At 35.1% G+C, this 20,221-nt stretch overlaps 2 protein-coding genes across 2 annotated transcripts; one reads left to right on the top strand and one right to left on the bottom strand.

The window, feature by feature from the left end:
* Positions 1–546: 546 nt before the first annotated feature.
* Positions 547–1,382, bottom strand: LOC141693714 (fatty acyl-CoA reductase 3-like). Its single transcript, XM_074498877.1, has 3 exons — positions 1,291–1,382; positions 911–1,011; positions 547–743 (listed from the first exon to the last, which is right to left on the bottom strand). Exons 1-3 carry the CDS (start codon positions 1,380–1,382, stop codon positions 547–549), a joined length of 390 nt encoding a protein of 129 aa, XP_074354978.1.
* A 12,792-nt stretch (positions 1,383–14,174) lies between these two features.
* Positions 14,175–15,044, top strand: LOC141706088 (uncharacterized). Its single transcript, XM_074508921.1, has 2 exons — positions 14,175–14,662; positions 14,781–15,044. Exons 1-2 carry the CDS (start codon positions 14,193–14,195, stop codon positions 14,791–14,793), a joined length of 483 nt encoding a protein of 160 aa, XP_074365022.1. The 5' UTR covers positions 14,175–14,192; the 3' UTR covers positions 14,794–15,044.
* Positions 15,045–20,221: the final 5,177 nt, after the last annotated feature.

The raw sequence follows: 20,221 nt of genomic DNA, 5'->3' as shown, positions 1-20,221 counted from the left end.
CACACCACACACACACACAGCAGAACAGAGAACACAGAAATATGCGACACCTACAGCCAGAACTTCTCCAACAACGCAAACATGCTTCTCGAAAACATTAGAGGCACGAATATTCCAGCATAAATGATCACACCCAATAATTACTTTTTTTGATGGCTAGGCTGTGAATTATATATACTGTGGCAATGCTAATATATACTCCTAGAAGGCTAGAAGTATTATGTAACTTGGGGACTTATCGTATATACGAATCGCAGTCAATAATTGTTGGATATATTTGAGAGATCTTTCTCCTCGACGTTGGGCAGGATATTATGTTTTTATGGTTATAAAATTTAATTCTTCATGTATTGATAACCAATAAGTACAATATAGTAAAGACATACTAATGTTTTCATCTGTCACTGTTGCGCTTGGCCGACGACATTTTATTCCCCTCTATTTTAATTAATTTATTCCTCAAGAAAATATAATAATGACTCTAACGTAAGCTACCCTACTAATTGACTACAGTTTGGTGACCTACATTTAAGCAAATTACGTAAATTACCTTAAAATCCCCAACTCCTTCAAGGCTAGGGTAATAGTTTCATTGGAAGCATTTTCGTGATTGAGCTGAGAGAGTGCATCCTCAATTATTTGCTTCTCTTTGTAAATATCGAGTCCTCCTTCTCCGTTAAGTGTCTCCCCCATTTTATACGGATCCTCCATTATGAGTCCACTTTTTTCTCCGCAAACATATGCTGCAACAATCATACGTTACATTTATAAATAAATCAGTCTCGTAAACTTTTTTCTAATTTAAATCAATAGGAGGACCATTAGTTACAATCTGCAGACCATCAATACAGGTATTTCAGATGTAACTCATTATAGGAAATTGAAAATTACTCATCAGACAGTTAATTACCAGTGGATACATGCAGAAGAAACTTCATGTTGCTACACTTGAGGGCGAAGTTGTATACATGTTCTGCTCCAAATGTGTTGAGAGCTAGTGAAATGTCATACCTATATCCAACATTTCAACAATCAAGTTAATAGTAATACCTATATACATATAGACTAGTGATTATTCGTACGTATATATTATGAAATTAAGCATCACATGTACGTCGACAAGGAAATTATAAGCTATTTAATATTATTCAGAGTAGTATAAATTAGTTTCTGAAATAGAAATAAAATTAATAAGAAATGGAGAGAGTAGCAATAACATATAATATATCTATACATATATTAAAAAAGTTGATAACGAAATGAGCAATATAGGTACAAGATAATAGAGACCTTTCGTCGAAGTTAGTTGTAGTAGCTATGTTAACAACAATATCAACGTCTCTCCACATTTCTTCGAGTATCGTCAAGTCTTCAACTCCCATGATCACAGAGATAAAAAGTTAAATTGTACTCATTCTGTTGACAAAAACAGCTATTTATATTCTGCGATAGCAGATTAATGCATCACATTAAGATGAAAATCAAAGAAAAAGTTGTTGAAACTTTCCTGAAACAATCTACATTGAATTTACATGCACAAATTTAAGTATGTAATTACCAATTGCCCTGAAATTTCTCTTAAAGCTTCTGCCCATCGGGATGTTGAATTTGCCATCATACGAACATTGTAATCCATATCTCTGAAGTATTCTGCTATAGTGATTCCTGAAATAGTTTATTTTCATGATTTAGAATATATTAGAGCTTAATCCAACCACCACAATCACATAGTCAACTGAATATTCAATTCAAATGATTTACTTCATCCAATATATAAATTTTTTAAAGACAATCTCTTCCCAATAATAAAAGTGGGAATGTTGTCACTAGAACAGCAGCGGAAATGCACTTGTTCTGCTTCTTATGATTAGTAATGCTTTTAAAAAAATTTTAGCTGCAGGATACTGAAAAGAAATTTTAGGCATTATTTTGATAAATTAATACAATAAATCATTATCGTTTGCTCTGTTTAAGCTTATAGCAGGCCTACTTAAAGATAGCCTTACAAAAAACTGACGATATATATCAAGAAAGCAAATCAGTACATTTTGAGAATGAAGATTCAGTACATTTATTTTGTTTCACGAGAGAGAGAGAGAGAGAGAGAGAGAGAGAGAGAGAGAGAGAGAGAGAGAGAGAAAGATAGAGAGAGAGAGAGACTCACTGTTAACCGTCTTAGCAGCGAGCTTGTATTTAGTAACAACTTCAGGAGAGGACAGATCCAACTCCACCTCCTCTCTCTCTTCATCCGACATCTTCTCCAAAACTTATCACACCTACAAATAAACAGACAAACACATCAATTAAAATCAGTATCAATTAAATTACAAAAAGTATAAGAAATGAAATTGAGAAAAAACAAACACAATTTACCTCAAATTCAGGTAGAATAAATCAAAATTAGGGCTTCGAGAATGAAATAGTGGCTTCATAAAAGAGGAGAGTGTGGCGATAGTGCTAGGGTTTGAAGACAGAGGCCAGAGTGAGGGTGAGAAGGCCTTCAGAAAGATATTAAAATAAATAAAGAAGATAAATAGGGGTTCAGGGAGAAGAAAATGAAAATAGTCAAATTAACAGGCACTTAGAAATTTCAAAATATTTACTCCTCGCAATTCCGTCAATGAAACTAAAATTATAGTTGAGTCTATATTTAAAAATACATAATTTTTTTTCTAAGCAAAAAAAATATTTACTCCCCGCAGTCCCGCCATTTAAAATTTTAATTAACTAATATTTCGTATTTAAGAGAGATCATTTTAAAAATAAATGATTAATAACACTTTTAAGAGAGTTTTGTTTCAAATTTTAAAAAATATATATTTTAAGAGAGTTCTTAATAGTTCTGCTTAAGAGGGTATTTTTATTTATTTTTTTAAAATATTTTATAAAGATCCAACTATTTGGATGTCAATATATATATATATTAGTAAGATAATAAAAGTTTTATATCAGAATAATTTTATTGGGTTTGTCATTTTAACATTGAAGCATGAGTTTGACTTGTACAACTAACTAGTGTTTAATCCTCAATTTGTGTTTCGATTATTTTAAAAATATTTTTCAACGATCCAACCATATGGATGTCAATAGATATATATATTAGTGATATAACCAAAATTTCATATAAAAATAATTTTATTCGGTTTGACATTTTAACAGTCAATCATCAGTTTGACTAGTACATGTTAACTAGTCTTGAATCCTGAATTAGTGTTTCGATTATTTTAAAAATATTTTTGAACGATCCAACCGTATGGATGTCAATAGATATATATATTAGTGATATAACCAAAATTTTATATTAAAAATATTTTATTTGGTTTGACATGTTAACAGTCAAGCGTCAGTTTGACTAGTACAACTAACTAGTGTTGAATCTTGAATTAGTGTTTCGATTATTTAAAAATATTTTTCAACGATACAACCGAATGGATGTCAATAGATATATATATATATATATATATATGTATATATTAGTGATATAACTGAAATTTCATATCAAAATAATTTTATTTGGTTTGACATTTTCACAGTCATGCGTTAGTTTGACTAGTACAGTTAACTAGTGTTGAATCTTAAATTAGTGCTTCGATTATTTTAAAAATATTTTTCCACGATCCAACCGTATGGATGTCAATAAATATAAATATTAGTGATATAACCAAAATTTCATATCAAAATAATTTTATTTTGTTTGATATTTTAACAGTCAAGCATTCGTTTGACTAGTACAACTAACTAGTGTTGAACCTTGAATTAGTGTTTCGATTATTTTAAAAATATTTTTCAACGATCCAACCGTATGGATGTCAATAAATATATATATTTTTGATATAACCAAAATTTCATATCAAAATGATTTTATTTAGTTTGACATTTTAACAGTCAAGCATCAGTTTGACTAGTACAACTAACTAGTGTTGAATCTTGAATTAGTGTTACGATTATTTTAAAAACAAATTTTAACGATCCAACTGTATGGATGTCAATAGATATATATTAGTGATATAACCAAAATTTCATATCAAAATAAATTTATTTGGTTTGACATTTTAACAGTCAAGCATCAGTTTGACTAGTACATGTTAACTAGTGTTGAATCATGAATTAGTGTTTCGATTATTTTAAAAATATTTTTCAACGATCCAACCATATGGATATCAATTGATATATATATTAGTGATGTAACCAAAATTTCATATCAAAATAATTTTATTTGGTTTGACATTTTAACAGTCAAGCATCAGTTTGACTAGTACATGTTAACTAGTGTTGAATCATGAATTAGTGTTTCGATTATTTTAAAAATATTTTTCAACGATCCAACCGTATGGATATCAATTGATATGTATATATTAGTGATGTAACCCAAATTTCATATCAAAATAATTTTATTTGGTTTGACATTTTAACAGTCAAGCATCAGTTTGACAAATACAATTAACTAGTGTTGTATCTTGAATTAGTATTTCGATTATTTTAAAAATATTTTTCAACGATCCAACCGTATGGATTCCTATATATATATATATATATATATATTAGTGATGTAACCAAAATTTCATATTAAAATAATTTTATTTTGTTTGACATTTTAACAGTCAAGCGTCAGTTTGACTAGTACATCTAACTAGTGTTGAATCCTGAATTAGTGTTTCGATTATTTTAAAAATATTTTTCAACGATCCAACCGCATGGATGTCAATTGATATATATATTAGTGATGTAACCAAAATTTCATATCAAAATAATTTTATTTGGTTTGACATTTTAACAGTCAAGCATCAGTTTGACAAATACAACTAACTAGTGTTGTATCTTGAATTAGTATTTCGATTATTTTAAAAATATTTTTCAACAATCCAACCGTATGGATGCCATTAGATATATATATATATATATATATATATATATATTACTGATGTAACCAAAATTTCATATCAAAATAATTTTATTTGGTTTGACATTTTAACAGTCAAGCGTCAGTTTGACTAGTACATCTAACTAGTGTTGAATCCTAAATTAGTGTTTCGATTATTTTTAAAATATTTTTAAACGATCCAACCTTATGGATGTCAATAGATATATATATTAGTGATACAACCAAAAATTCAAATCAAAATAATTTTATTTGGTTTGACATTTTAACAGTCAAACATCAGTTTGACTAGTATATGCTAACTAGTGTTGAATCCTGAATTAGTGTTTCGATTATTTTAAAAATATTGTTGAACGATACAACCGTATGGATGTCAATAGATATATATTAGTGATGTAACCAAAATTTCATATCAAAATAGTTTTATTTGGTTTTCCATTTTAATAGTCAAGCGTCAGTTTGACTAGTACAACTAACTAGGGTTTAATCCTTAATTGGTGTTTCGATTATTTTAGAAATATTTTTTGACAATCCAGCCATATGGATGTCAATATATATATATATTAGTGATATAACCAAAATTTCATATCAAAATAAATTTATTTGTTTTATCATTTTAACAGTCAAATATTAGTTCGACTAGTACAACTAACTAGTGTTTAGTTCTGAATTTGTGTTTTGATTATTTTAAAAATATTTTTCATCGATCCAACCGTATGGATGATAATATATATATATATATATATATATTAGTTATATAATCAATGTTTAATATTAAATTATTTTATCAAAATAATTAATTTTTTCTGAAATTCTTAAAATGACACCCAAAGAAATAAATGTTGACATTAATATGGTTTGATCAAGAAATATTTTTTTAAAAAAATTAAAATTATCAAAAATCATGTGCTAATTTACGACGAAATCCGTCATAAATTATTATCTGCAAAAAATTTGAGAAAAGTCAAATTTACCGCCAAAATTTTGGGTAAGAGGTTAAATTTTCCTCTTTTATAACTTACGATGAATTTTAATTTCCGTCGTAAATTGGATATTTAACTTACGATGAAATGTTCAAATCGTCACAACTTCAAGTGATTTTCATTTTCCCGCCAAATTTTTTTGGGAAAAAGTTAAATTTCCCTCTTTGATAACTTACGACGAATTTTAATTTCCGTCGTAAATTTGACGATCCGATTTTTTCCGACGCAAATATTTCGTTGTAAATTTAGATAAAATATTTTTTTATTCAATTTCAATTTAAAATTTAATAAAAATAATTAACTTACGACGAAATGTTTAAATTGTCGCAACTTCAACTATTTTTCATTTTTGTTTAATCGTGTCGTGCATAATTTTATTAATAAAATACTAAACTTATGACGGTTTTGGGTTTCGTCGTAAATAATTACGACATTTTATCTTTTTCCGTCGTAAGTTGGGCGCACATTTTTTTCCGTCGTAAGTTGGTCGTCGTAATTGACCTATTTTGTTGTAGTGTACTGGTGAGAAACATGCCAATGCTGATGTCAGCTAAGTTGTCATTCAAGTTAGTTACAATATTGTCAGGATGTATAAATATAGACTCTGTGTGTTCATTCTGTAACAACCTTTCATTATCAATACATTTTTTAGTTCTTCATCATTATCATCTGCAATGTAATCACAGTATACTCATCTTCTTCAATTCAACTTAGAGATATCTGTATAATTAGTTTGTCATGGTATCAGAGCCTTACATCGTTCCTTGTTGTTTATCTGCTGCTTACTGATCTTCATCTGTTGATTATCATCTTCCTCAAGATTTTGATATTTCATGATTTCAATCTCTTCTGCGATTTCGATCTCTCTCGCTGTTCTTATCTCTCTCGTGCTTACAATCTCTCTCACTGTGTTCATTTCACTTACCTCTTAAACTTGTCAATCTAAGAGCTGTTTTGTGTTCAGATCTATTACTGTGATGGCCTCTTATGCAACTGCTACAATTGGTACTACTTCAGGCTCCATCTCTACTTTATCATCTACGATCATTGATGCAAATCATCCTTATTTTTTGCAAACATCAGACAATCGAGGTACTCCTCTGGTTACTCAACTTCTTACTGATCAGAATTACTATCAATGGAGTAGATCTGTATCAATTGCGTTATCTGCTAAGATGAAATTAGGTATGATAGATGGAAGTCTACCTAAACCTCTTTCTACATCTAATCATTATGCGTTATGGTCACGATGCAATGACATGGTTTTGTCCTGGTTGCTAAACTCCATGACTACTGAAATTCGTAATAGTGTTGCATATTTTTCAGCTGCGAAGGAGATTTGGGACGATCTCGCTGTGAGATTTTCACAGTCAAATATTCCTCGTGTTTTTCATCTTCGAAAAGAGCTTAGTTCTCTTACTCAAGGCTCAATGAGTATAACTGCATATTTTATCAAATTTCGTACTTTACTTGCTGAAATTGACACTTTGAACCCTATGCCTAAGTGCATATGTGCATCCTGTAACTGTGCTTGTAACAGTGCTAAGAAACTGGACAACTATGCAGATATGCTTAAGCTCAGTCAGTTTCTTATGGGGCTTAGTGATGAGTACACCTCTGTGCGTGGTCAGCTTTTAATGATGCAACATATGCCTTCTCTCAGTCAGGTGTTTTCATTGCTATTGCAAGAGGAATCTCAAAGAGGATTTGCTAAAATTGGTCAATCTCCTCTAGCTGACAGTATGGCTCTTACTGTCAAGTACAACAATCTTTCCAAGTTTAGGAATAATACCGGTCAATAATCAGGTTCTCAGAAAAAAGCTAATACTGATGTAGTGTGTGATTACTGTCACACAGCTGGTCGCTCTAGAGATAAATGTTTTTGTTTGCATGGTTATCCTGATTGGCATAAGCTTTATGGCAAGCCCAAGCCTAAACCTCGAAAGAATGTTTCTGCTGCTGTCAAATCAACAGCTCAAGTCTCTACAATCTCTCATTCTTCAGAAGTGTCTACTGATATTTCTGAGAAACCTACAATGCTCTTCACAGATGCTCAGTGTCAACAATTATCAAAAATGATTCAAGACTCTCTTAGGCAAACAAATACTTGGAATACCAATTCTTCTGCAGCTCAAATGACTGGTACTGATATATGTCCATTTAATAATACTTATTCTTGTTCAGTTGTAACTGTGCATTCATTTGTCACTCCTGACAGCTCTCAGTTTACTACCTGGATCCTTGATTCAGGAGCCACAAATCATATTACTTGTCATCAACATATTCTGCATAACTTGCAACCTATGCAGGCTGACTTGTATTTACCAAATGAAAAATCTGTTGCCATTACTCATTCTGGAAATTTGCAATTATCCAAAGACATTTTATTAACCAATGTCCTTTGTGTTCCTGGTTTTAATTGTAATCTCATTTCAGTTGCAAAATTACTTTCTCATCCTTCACTTGCCATTGTTTTTTCTGATACTACTTGCATTTTTCAGGACCTTACTTTGAAGAAGGAAAGAGAGATTGGTAGCCTACAGGATGGTCTTTACAAATTCACAGTCCCTAGCTTGTTTCAGTATGCTGATGCTACTACTTTTAGAGTTCTTATTAATAGTGCTACACCTACTCTTAGTGCTAAGCCACTTTGTAATTCTGTTTCTGATTCTGAAATACAATTGTGGCATTTTAGACTGGGCCATCCCTCTGCAATGATTCTTAATAAAATTTCTATTATTCCTTCTCACTCTCATACATTTACTGATTGTGATACCTGTCATTTCTCCAAACAACATAGACAACCTTTTCCTACTAGCACTCATCACAGTACTACTATATTTGATTTAATTCATTTAGATGTTTGGGGGCCTTATAGACAAGCAACTCATAATAATTTCAGATATTTTTTGACAATTATTGATGATTTTTCAAAAGCAACTTGGGTTTTTTTGTTCACTTCTAAAACTCAAGTCCCTACTCTTGTTAAAAATTTTCTTGTCTATGTTAATAATCAGTTTACAAAATCTGTAAAAATAATCAGGTCAGACAATGGTAACGAGTTTACCAATACTGATCTTCAATCTCATTTTCAGTCCTTAGGCATAATACATCAAACATCTTGCCCTGTTACACCACAACAGAATGGTCAGCCTGAAAGAAAACACCAACACATTCTCAATGTGGCTAGAGCTTTAAAATTTCAGTCTCATTTACCCGCATCATTCTGGGGTGATTTTGTCCTTACAGCCACTCATATAATCAATCTGTTACCTGTCAAATCTCTGCATTTCAAAACTCCATTTGAATTATTGTATCAACAATCTCCTGATTACATGAAACTCTAGGCATTTGGTTGTTTGTGTTTTGCTACTAAACTAAATGTTCATGATAAGTTTGAGTCTAAAGCAATCAAGGGGGTGTTTTTGGGTTATCCTTTTGGGAAGAAAGGATGTAAAATTCTTGATCTGCATACCAAGAAGTGTGTCTACTCTAGAGATGTTGTTTTTATTGAAACAGTTTTCCCTTATGCATCTTTACCTCAATCTTCTGTCATTCCTTGTGACTCTCCCCTATTTTCTCCTACTTCTGACTCTTCCTCACCACCTTCTGTAATTCATGTGCCTTCTGATAATACTCTTTCCTCGGATCATTCAGATACTTCTGTTCCTCAGTTGTCACCTAATTCCCCTGTGCTTTCAGATGCATCAGTTCCCTCACCATCTACTCATGACTTACTTGATACTGAGAATACCAACCCTATTGTTCCTTTAGTCAGTGCTAGACCTCTCAGGACTAAACAATTACCTGCTCATTTTAAAGATTTCACTGGCTTACCATCTTCTACTGTAGGGCTTCCATCTCTGTCTACATCTTCACCTGCAGCAGGTATGTGTTCTGTTCCTTATCCTATCCAAAATCATCTTTGCTATACTCATTTTGCACCTAAATATCAAGCCTTCATTGCTGTTATTTCCACTATTCCTACACCCTATACTTTTCAACAAGCTGCCCCTCATGCTCACTGGTTTAAGGCTATGAAAGCTGAAATTCAGGCCTTGGAGGACAACCACACTTGGGATTTGGTACTAAAACCCAAAAATCAACATATTGTTGATTGTAAGTGGCTTTTTAAAGTCAAATATCACTCTATTGGAACTGTTGAACGTTACAAAGCTAGGCTTGTAGCTCGAGGTTTTACTCAAACTCTGGGTATAGACTATTATGATACGTATGCTCCAGTTGCCAAGATGGTCACAGTTCGTTTACTTCTCACCATTGCTGCCTCAAAACAATGGAATGTGTACCAACTCAATGTAAATAAAGCGTTTTTGAACGGTGATCTTCGGGAGACTGTGTATATGAATCTTCCTCCTGGCTACTCCTTTCTGTCCACTTTATGTCCGGCTAATCCTCAGGATTATGTTTGTAAGCTATGCAAGTCTTTATATGGTCTTAAACAAGCCCCACGGTGTTGGTTTGTGAAATTCTCGAAGGCTCTTAATAAATATGGTTTTCAGCAATCTCACAGTGACAATAGCCTATTTACTTTCAAGACTCCATCTGTGTTTCTTGCTGTTCTTGTGTATGTCGATGACATTCTCTTTACTGGTTCGTCTGAGTCACACATTACAGATGTCAAGCAGTTTCTTAACACACAATTCAAGATTAAAGACCTTGGACCACTCAAGTACTTTCTTGGCATTGAGGTGGCCAGGTCTGCTCAAGGTTTTTACTTGAATCAACGTAAATATGCTCTTGATTTGCTTCGTGATTCTGGTCTTACAACAGCCAAACCTTCTCTCATTCCTCTGGAACAGAACCATCATTTGCTGGATAATTCTTCAGCTCTGCTGTCGACTGCTAATGCATCTACTTATCGCCAACTAGTTGGTCGTTTGATTTATTTGACCATTACTCGCCCTGATCTTTCTTACACTGTCCACATCTTATCTCAATTTATGAATGCTCCTCGTCTGGATCATATGTTAGTTGTGTTCAAAACCTTGCGATACATCAAACAGTCTCCTGGCAAAGGTCTCTTTCTTTCTGCTCATTCCACTTTGTCTCTTACTGCCTTCTGTGACTCTGACTGGGGGAGTGATCCTGTTTCTCGACATTCCTTAACTGAATAATGTGTGTTACTTGGTCAGTCTCTTGTTTCATGGAAATGTAAAAAGCAGCACACCCTATCTAGATCCTTAGCTGAAGTGGAATATCGTGCAATGGCTGACACTTGCTGTGAGATTTTATGGTTGCTTGCTGTCCTTAAATATTTTCAGGTTGTCCCTCCTCTTCCCATTCCTTTTCACTGTGACTCCAAATCAGCTATCTATATTGCATCCAATCCAGTATATCATGAACGCATCAAACACATCGAAATTGATTGTCATTTGGTGCGTGAAAATATTGATAAAGGCTTGCTTCTTCCTACTCACATTTCTACCACTGCTCAACCAGCTGATATATTTACTAAAGCTATTGGTTCCGCTGCTTTAGCTGCTCTGAGTTCCAAGTTGCAAGTATGTGACTATTTTAAGCCTTCCAACTTGAGAGGGGATGTTATATCTACTGGTAAGAAACATGCCAATGGTGATGTCAGCTAAGTTGTCATTCAAGTTAGTTACAATATTGTCAGGATGTATAAATATAGACTCTGTGTGTTCATTCTGTAACAACTTTTCATTATCAATACATTTTTTAGTTCTTCATCATTATCATCTGCAATGTAATCACATTATACTCATCTTCTTCAATTCAACTTAGAGATATCTGTATAATTAGTTTGTCAGTCTCCTTCTGATACCCCAACGTTTTGGGAGAGTTGATCACTTCTGTCCACTCACATGAGCAAGGAAACTATTGGATATAATATATGAACTAATTAAGGACATATTCTAAGACATTTTAGGACACCATGAAACAAATATCTGTATATCTTTGTTGAATTAGCAAGGTTTCTGGGAAGAGTTTGCTTTCGTAGTTGCAAAAGCTTGTTATAGTAAGTTAGAGGCCTTGATCAGGATTTTGTTATAAGCAAATAGAAGCTTCACTGTCAAGTGCAGGGGCCGGCCCTTGGGTAAGGCGACCAAGGTGAACGCTGATAGTGGCACCATTTCAAACAAAAGGCACCGGTTTCAGAAAAAAGCTAGCTCTTACATTTCATAAAGATGAGCAATTTGTTTTAAGATTTGTTAACTTTAAACAATCAAAAGGCACAGTGTGCGTGACAGTGGCAAGCACTGCTAGAACCCTGTATAAATATTTTCAAATTACAGGACTTCAGCTCCAAAGCTACCAATAGAGTCTGCTCTGCATATATAGCAATTAACATAAACATTGCTTGCACAAACAATACCATGTTTACTTGTACTTATTGTTAGAAAATTAGGATTTTAGAACTTAATTTAATTATGTTCTTGATGTTAATCCTAAAATCTAATGATTGGAAATTGTTCAATGATATTTGAACTTAAATTTTCATGTATGGTTTTAAGAATTTTCTTAATGAAATCCATATGAAATGAGAGATGAAAGTAGCTTGGAAAAGCTTGGAAAATTTGAGAATGTTTGTCCCACATTGAAATAAATAAAGGGGGTTTTGTGCTTTATATGGTATTACCCACATGAGTAGTATACAACTACTAAGGTGTGTGATGGTCCATTGTGTTGTTGTGTGCTTCACGCGCACACACACACACACACGCGCCCCGCCACGCACCGCACCGCACCGGACCGGACCGGACCGGACCGGGTCGGGTCGAAGGGCGATTTGGGCGAATGTCTCGGCGTCTCGCGTACGCGAGGCGACCTGGGCGAGGATTTTATTTATTTGAGAATTATTTTAATTCAAATTTATTTATCGGTGATTGGATTATTGGGCTGGGTTCTGAAATAGGCTAAGTAGTCTAAATATATTGAACCTGCAAATAATCTGATCTGTAACAAGTTCTGATATAAGAATCAGAACTTAAGAACTGATGAATAAAATCAGAACTTAACAAGTTCTGATATCAGAATCAGAACTTAAGTACTGATGAGTCGAATCAGAACTTAAGTACTGATGAGTTAAATCAGAACTTAACTTAAGTTCTGATAATAATGTGGGTGTTAATGTGAAAAGCTGTTACAAATAATTTAAATTCAAAAGCTGATCAGTTTTGATTTTTTTCATTAATGAATTCAAAATCTGATCAGTTTTTTATGTTTTATTAATGAAGCAGTTTAATTCAGACATTAAGTGTGTTGACAGTTTCATTTTTCCTCTCCTATAAATAGAGGCTAAACTGAATGAATAAATATACAACACACTACATTCTCATCTCTTCTCTTCAACCTCTCTGCATTTCTCTCCCACAAGAACTGAAGTGCTGATATTTTCCGGCGACTGAGGTGCTGGTCGAAGTGGAGGTTTTGTTGCTGCTGTTAACATAAACTCCGAGCTGTTTTATCCTGGTGGAGATATTGCGTACATCCCAAACGCAGCAGGTAGGGGGCAATAATCTCTTCAAGAGCAGCCAGGACTTCGAGCAAGGCCTGGTGACTCAGCTGTGATTATTTTCTTGGCATTTTGTATCTGTAAACCTTTATTTCAGTCACTGTTGAAAGCTATGGTTTCGGGTACATCTTTCTTTCTCTCTTCGTTATTTCAGTTACTGATTTTGTTTACCTGCATGTTTTGTTTTGTTAACTGTGGTCTTGGCCTAAACTTGTTAAATTCTTTATACACTTGCCTCTATGTTGCTATACTTGTTAGTGAGATTCTCAACATTCTTGAAGAGATTATTGGTTATATAGAATTTAGCATAATGGTTAACGAAAGTGAGGTTATCGTTGGTGGTGGTAGCAGTTCGGGTGTAACTGCTGGGGCCATTGATTGGACCACCTATAGTTTCCCACAAGCTGTTGAACTAACCGGTTTACCGGAGAAATTCAACGGTGGCATTGGCTTTTCTCGCTGGCAGAAAAGGATGAAGTTGTGGTTGACTATAAAGGGTCTGTGGCCGGTTGTGGAATATGAGAAACCAGTAGTGGATCAAGAGAAGGCTGACACAGTTAAGGCTTTTGCGAAGTGGGCTGAGAAGGATGGAGTGGCTAGAGCGGCCATTCTGGCGGCACTAACAAACACTTTGTTTGATGTCTATTCTTCTGATGCCTACTCTGCAAAACTCTTATGGGAGAAGCTGGACCAGACACATAATACTGACTCACAAGGTCTAGAAAAGTATTCTGTGGCAAGGTTCCTCGAGTTCAAGCTGGTGGACAATAAGTCCATGACTGAGCAGGTGCATGAGTTCGAGATGATAGTGCATGCTTTGAAGGAGTCTGGAATGAATCTCCCGGAGAAGTTCAAGGTGATGAATGTGATTGAAAAACTCCCGAAGTCTTGGGAAGAGTTCTCTCTCTCCCTGAAAAGACAGAAAGGAGAGATCACCTGGACCAACCTTATGCTGGACATCTCGGTACAAGAACAACACAAGTCCAAACAGGGACATGTGATGCCAATTGAACACGGTACCTCGAAGGTAAACATAGCAACTGTAGGACAAAAGAGGAAGGCTTTTGCTAAGAAAGCTAATAGTAATAAACCTAAGAGTGACAAGGACAAGGCCAAGAAACCCAAGGCAAACAAACCATGCTGGTCTTGTGGGCAGGTTGGGCACTGGAGTAAGGACTGCCCTACGAAGAAAGCGAAGAAAACCGAGGTAGCACAAGCAAATGTTGTGCTTGGAACCGCAAGTGGGCCTGTAGTGAACATGGTTGTTGGTGAGGCTACGGCTTCTGAAACCAACGTTGACCGGTATGTATCCTACAACCCTGTGATATTTTCTACCTATCTGTCAAATGAATGGTTGATAGATACTGGAGCTAATGTACATATTTGTGCTGATATTAGTTTATTTGTATCTTATCAACAGAGTCATAGCCTGACTGTGAAGATGGGGAATGCTAGTGTTGCTCAAGTACATGGAGTTGGAAACGTGGATCTGAAGTTCCCTTCAGGACGTATTCTATCTCTGACGAGAGTGCATCATGTTCCCGACATGCGTAGAAATATAATAAGTGGAAGCTGTTTAGTTTCTAGTGGTTTTGAAATTTCGTTCAAGTGTAATAAAGTAGTTCTTATTCACACTGGTACATTCTTTGGCAAGGGTTACTTGTCAAATGGTTTATTTGTTATTAATGCGGATCCCGTTTTGGGAAGTTTGAATAATAATGTTATTCCTACTGTTAATTGTATTGAATCCTCAAATATATGGCATGCTAGACTAGGTCATTTAAACTTTGGTGCTCTTAAGAACATGATGAACTTAGAGTTGATTCCAAAATATACCATAGAAAAGAATTCTAAATGTCAGGTATGTGTGTCTGCTAAACAGATAAGGAAACCTTTTCATAACGTTGTTAGGGATTCAGACTTGTTAGATTTAGTACACACTGATATTTGTGAATTTGGTGGTGTGTTGACCAAGGACCAGTTTAGATACTTCATTACTTTTATAGATGATAGTAGTAGATATTGTTATGTTTATTTACTTAGACATAAGGATGAAGCACTTAGTAAATTCATTATATATAAAACTGAAGTAGAAAAACAAACTAGTAAGTTACTTAAAAGATTGAGATCTGATAGAGGTGGTGAGTATACGAGTAATGCTTTTAATGAATTTTGTGCAAACAATGGTATAGTTCATGAAGTTACTCCACCATACACACCTGAGTCTAATGGGGTTGCTGAGCGAAAGAACAGAACATTTAAAGATATGATTAATAGTATGTTTATTAACTCTGGGTTGCCTAAATACATGTGGGGAGAGGCTCTAAATACGGCTTGCCATATTTTGAATAGAGTCCCTCTGAAACACATGGATAAAACACCCTTGGAGTTATGGAAAGGCAGGATGACTAGTCTTAAGTATCTTCGTGTGTGGGGGTGCCTTGCTAAGGTGCTTGTTCCTGAACACAAGAGAAAGAAACTAGGTCCAAAGACTGTTGACTGTATCTTTCTGGGCTATCTTGAAACCACTACAGCTATGAGATTTTTAGTGTTAAAATCTGACATAGATGGTATAGTGGCAAACACGATAGTTGAATTTCGAGATGCGACATTCTTTGAGGATGTCTACCCTATGAAGACTGGAATACCTGAAACGACTTCTGAGGAAGATCCTACTCACACATCAAGTTCTATTCCTGATCATGTGGAAAAGATGACAAATGTGGGGGCGGAACCTAGTAGTAGCTCTATTCCTAAGGAATTAGAGGAACCAAGGAGAAGTAAGCGTGCAAAATAGTCAAGGATTTTGGAGGTGATTTCATCACTTACAATATCGAGGACGAACCTTTAACTTTCCGGCAAGCTATGGATTCTTCTGAGTCAAGGCACTGGAAGGGCGCTGTCAAGAGTGAAATTGACTCTATTGTTTCCAATGGAACATGGGAGTTGGTTGATCTCCCTCCTGGGTGTTCTACTATTGGGTGCAAATGGGTCTTTAAAAGGAAGTTGAACCCTGACGGCTCAATAGATAAGTACAAAGCTAGACTGGTAGCTAAGGGTTTTAAGCAAAAGGAAGGAATTGATTATTTTGATACATACTCTCCGGTTGCAAGAATGGTAACAATCCGAATGCTTATAGCATTGGCTTCAGTCCATGGTCTTATCATTCATCAGATGGATGTAAAGACGGCTTTTCTTCATGGTGAACTTGAGGAAGAGATTTATATGGATCAGCCTGAAGGATTTGTTGCATCAGGCAATGAAAGGAAAGTATGTAAGTTGATCAAGTCCATCTATGGCTTGAAACAAGCTCCCAGAGATTGGCATAAAAAGTTTGATGAAACTATATTGCCTTTCAGTTATAAGATTAATGAAAGTGATAAGTGTGTCTACACTAAAGTTAAAGGTAATGAGTGTGTTATCTTGTGCCTATATGTGGATGATATTTTATTGTTTGGAACCAATATTGAGATTATTAACGAGACTAAAGAATTCTTGAAAAGGCATTTTGAAATGAAGGATATGGGTGAGGAAAGTGTGATTCTTGGAATCAAATTGATTCAGTCCACTGAAGGAATAACCTTGACTCAATCTCATTATATAGAGAAATCTATACTTGAGAAATATGGTTATTCACAGTGTAGAATCGCTAGTACACCTTATGGTTCGAAAGTTGCCCTTGTCAAGAATACTTCAGGAGTGCCTGTGTCTCAGTTAAGGTATTCTCAGATTATTGGGAGCTTGCAGTATCTTGCTAACTGTACTAGACCAGATATTTCATATTCTGTGTCTAAATTGGCGAGATATACAAGCTGTCCAAACAGAACTCATTGGGATGCTCTTGATAGAGTACTTAGATATCTAAAAGGCACAATGTACCTTAGTTTACACTACAGGAGATTTCCTGGTGTGCTTGAAGGGTACAGTGATGCAAGTTGGATAGCTAAGAAGTCTGGTTCCAATGGAGTGACTGGATACGTGTTCACCTTGGCTGGTGGAGCAATATCCTGGAAGTCAAGCAGACAGACTATTGTTACTCGGTCTACTTTTGAGGCTGAGTTGTGTGCACTTGATGCCACAGGGACGGAGGCTGAATGGTTACACGGACTTATGTCTGCAATACCTGTAGTAAGCAGACCGCTCCCTGCTATTGCTATTCACTGTGATAGTCGAACAACTATCGACAAGATTAGCAGTAAAAAGCATAATGCTAAAACTAAGAGACACATCCAAGTTAGACTCAAGTCTATAAGGGGTTTAGTGACTGATAGGATCATAGCTATAGAGTTCATAGGAACTCAGAATAATATAGCTGATCCTCTTACTAAAGGACTGGAACCTGCAGTGGTCCTTAAGTCAAGGTTGGGGATGGGATTGTCAACCCATCATAATTCATCAACAGTGGGAACCCAATACACATGAGAGGAGATCCCTCGAAGTGTATTCAATGGGTAATAACAAGCTGTAAGGATGAGTTGGTAGTACCTTTGCTACATAGATGATACTATAGTATCTGAGTCTATCCCCTGTAAACCTAGAAGGTACTGACACTGCCAGAAAAGCAAGAGTGTTAAAACTCTGAATGGGATCAAGTCATTTGACGAGATAGAGGCAGTATATCTCTGGAGATGCCCAGCTAAGCGAATGTAATTGTGTGGTCGCAATTAGAGGATAGGGTTAATCCTTGAAGCATTCGACGAACAGGATCGAGACATGACCATTAATGTCTCAAAGCCGTAGATTGGCACCATAACCTTTGACTTGTCGTCGTCTATGGAATATGGTTATACTAAACGGATTAAGATTCAAGGTGAAACATTCCATCTGAGTCCGATAGCCATTGAAGTAGAGGAATTAGGAGGGTTCAAACCCGGAAGGGTACCGACTCTGAAAAACAAGTCATGATGGGAAATTGATCATATTTCTGTATGGATTTGTGGGGGATTGTTAGAAAATTAGGATTTTAGAGCTTAATTTAATTATGTTCTTGATGTTAATCCTAAAATCTAATGATTGGAAATTGTTCAATGATATTTGAACTTAAATTTTCATGTATGGTTTTAAGAATTTTCTTAATGAAATCCATATGAAATGAGAGATGAAAGTAGCTTGGAAAAGCTTGGAAAATTTGAGAATGTTTGTCCCACATTGAAATAAATAAAGGGGGTTGTGTGCTTTATATGGTATTACCCACATGAGTAGTATACAACTACTAAGGTGTGTGATGGTCCATTGTGTTGTTGTGTGCTTCATGCACACACATGCGCGCCCCGCCCCGCCACGCACCGCACCGCACCGGACCGGACCGGGTCGGGTCGAAGGGCGATTTGGGCGAATGTCTCGGCGTCTCGCGTACGCGAGGCGACCTGGGCGAGGATTTTATTTATTTGAGAATTATTTTAATTCGAATTTATTTATCGGTGATTGGATTATTGGGCTGGGTTCTGAAATAGGCTAAGTAGTCTAAATATATTGAACCTGCAAATAATCTGATCTGTAACAAGTTCTGATATAAGAATCAGAACTTAAGAACTGATGAATAAAATCAGAACTTAACAAGTTCTGATATCAGAATCAAAACTTAAGTACTGATGAGTCGAATCAGAACTTAAGTACTGATGAGTTAAATCAGAACTTAACTTAAGTTCTGATAATAATGTGGGTGTTAATGTGAAAAGCTGTTACAAATAATTTAAATTCAAAAGCTGATCAGTTTTGATTTTTTCATTAATGAAATCAAAATCTGATCAGTTTTTTATTTTTTATTAATGAAGCAGTTTAATTCAGACATTAAGTGTGTTGACAGTTTCATTTTTCCTCTCCTATAAATAGAGGCTAAACTGAATGAATAAATATACAACACACTACATTCTCATCTCTTCTCTTCAACCTCTCTGCATTTCTCTCCCACAAGAACTGAAGTGCTGATATTTTCCGGCGACTGAGGTGCTGGTCGAAGTGGAGGTTTTGTTGCTGCTGTTAACATAAACTCCGAGCTGTTTTATCCTGGTGGAGATATTGCGTACATCCCAAACGCAGCAGGTAGGGGGCAATAATCTCTTCAAGAGCAGCCAGGACTTCGAGCAAGGCCTGGTGACTCAGCTGTGATTATTTTCTTGGCATTTTGTATCTGTAAACATTTATTTCAGTCACTGTTGAAAGCTATGGTTTCGGGTACATCTTTCTTTCTCTCTTCGTTATTTCAGTTACTGATTTTGTTTACCTGCATGTTTTGTTTTGTTAACTGTGGTCTTGGCCTAAACTTGTTAAATTTTTTATACACTTGCCTCTATGTTGCTATACTTGTTAGTGAGATTCTCAACACTTGTGATATGCTGTAAATTGTATTTCAAATACAATAACAATTATTAATTCATGAATATGGAAGAAGTATATAATTGAACTAAACAAACATGTGTTATTGAATATACTCAAGCTACTGCTGCCACTTGCACAAAGAATCGTCCAAGTCTAACCACACACCCTCCACTACTTTAGCATTAGCTGGCATTGCAACATTGCAAGCTGTCATTTCTATTTATAGTAGTACTACAACAATTAGTTGTTGCTGGTTGCTATATATATAGAATATAGATTAGAACCTGGTTAGTGAGTTAGTTACAGATTGTAAAAACACATTTCATTTTCTACTGTATCTTCTTCTTCAAGCTATGAATATACATTGAACTTTCAGTTCATTCCTCCGTTTAACATGGTATCAGAGCAGTTTTATTTCACCACTGCTTAGTTGTTGTTTTACTGATGTTTTCACTGAGATTTTCATCGATGATTCACCGTTGATTCACCGTTGATTCGCCGGAGTTTCGATGTATTTCGCCGTAATTCATCGTTGTTTCGTTG

The sequence above is a fragment of the Apium graveolens genome, chromosome 2, assembly GCF_009905375.1.
Source record: "Apium graveolens cultivar Ventura chromosome 2, ASM990537v1, whole genome shotgun sequence".
Taxonomy (NCBI): Eukaryota; Viridiplantae; Streptophyta; class Magnoliopsida; order Apiales; family Apiaceae; genus Apium; species Apium graveolens.
This window is presented reverse-complemented; position numbering and strand designations above follow the sequence as displayed.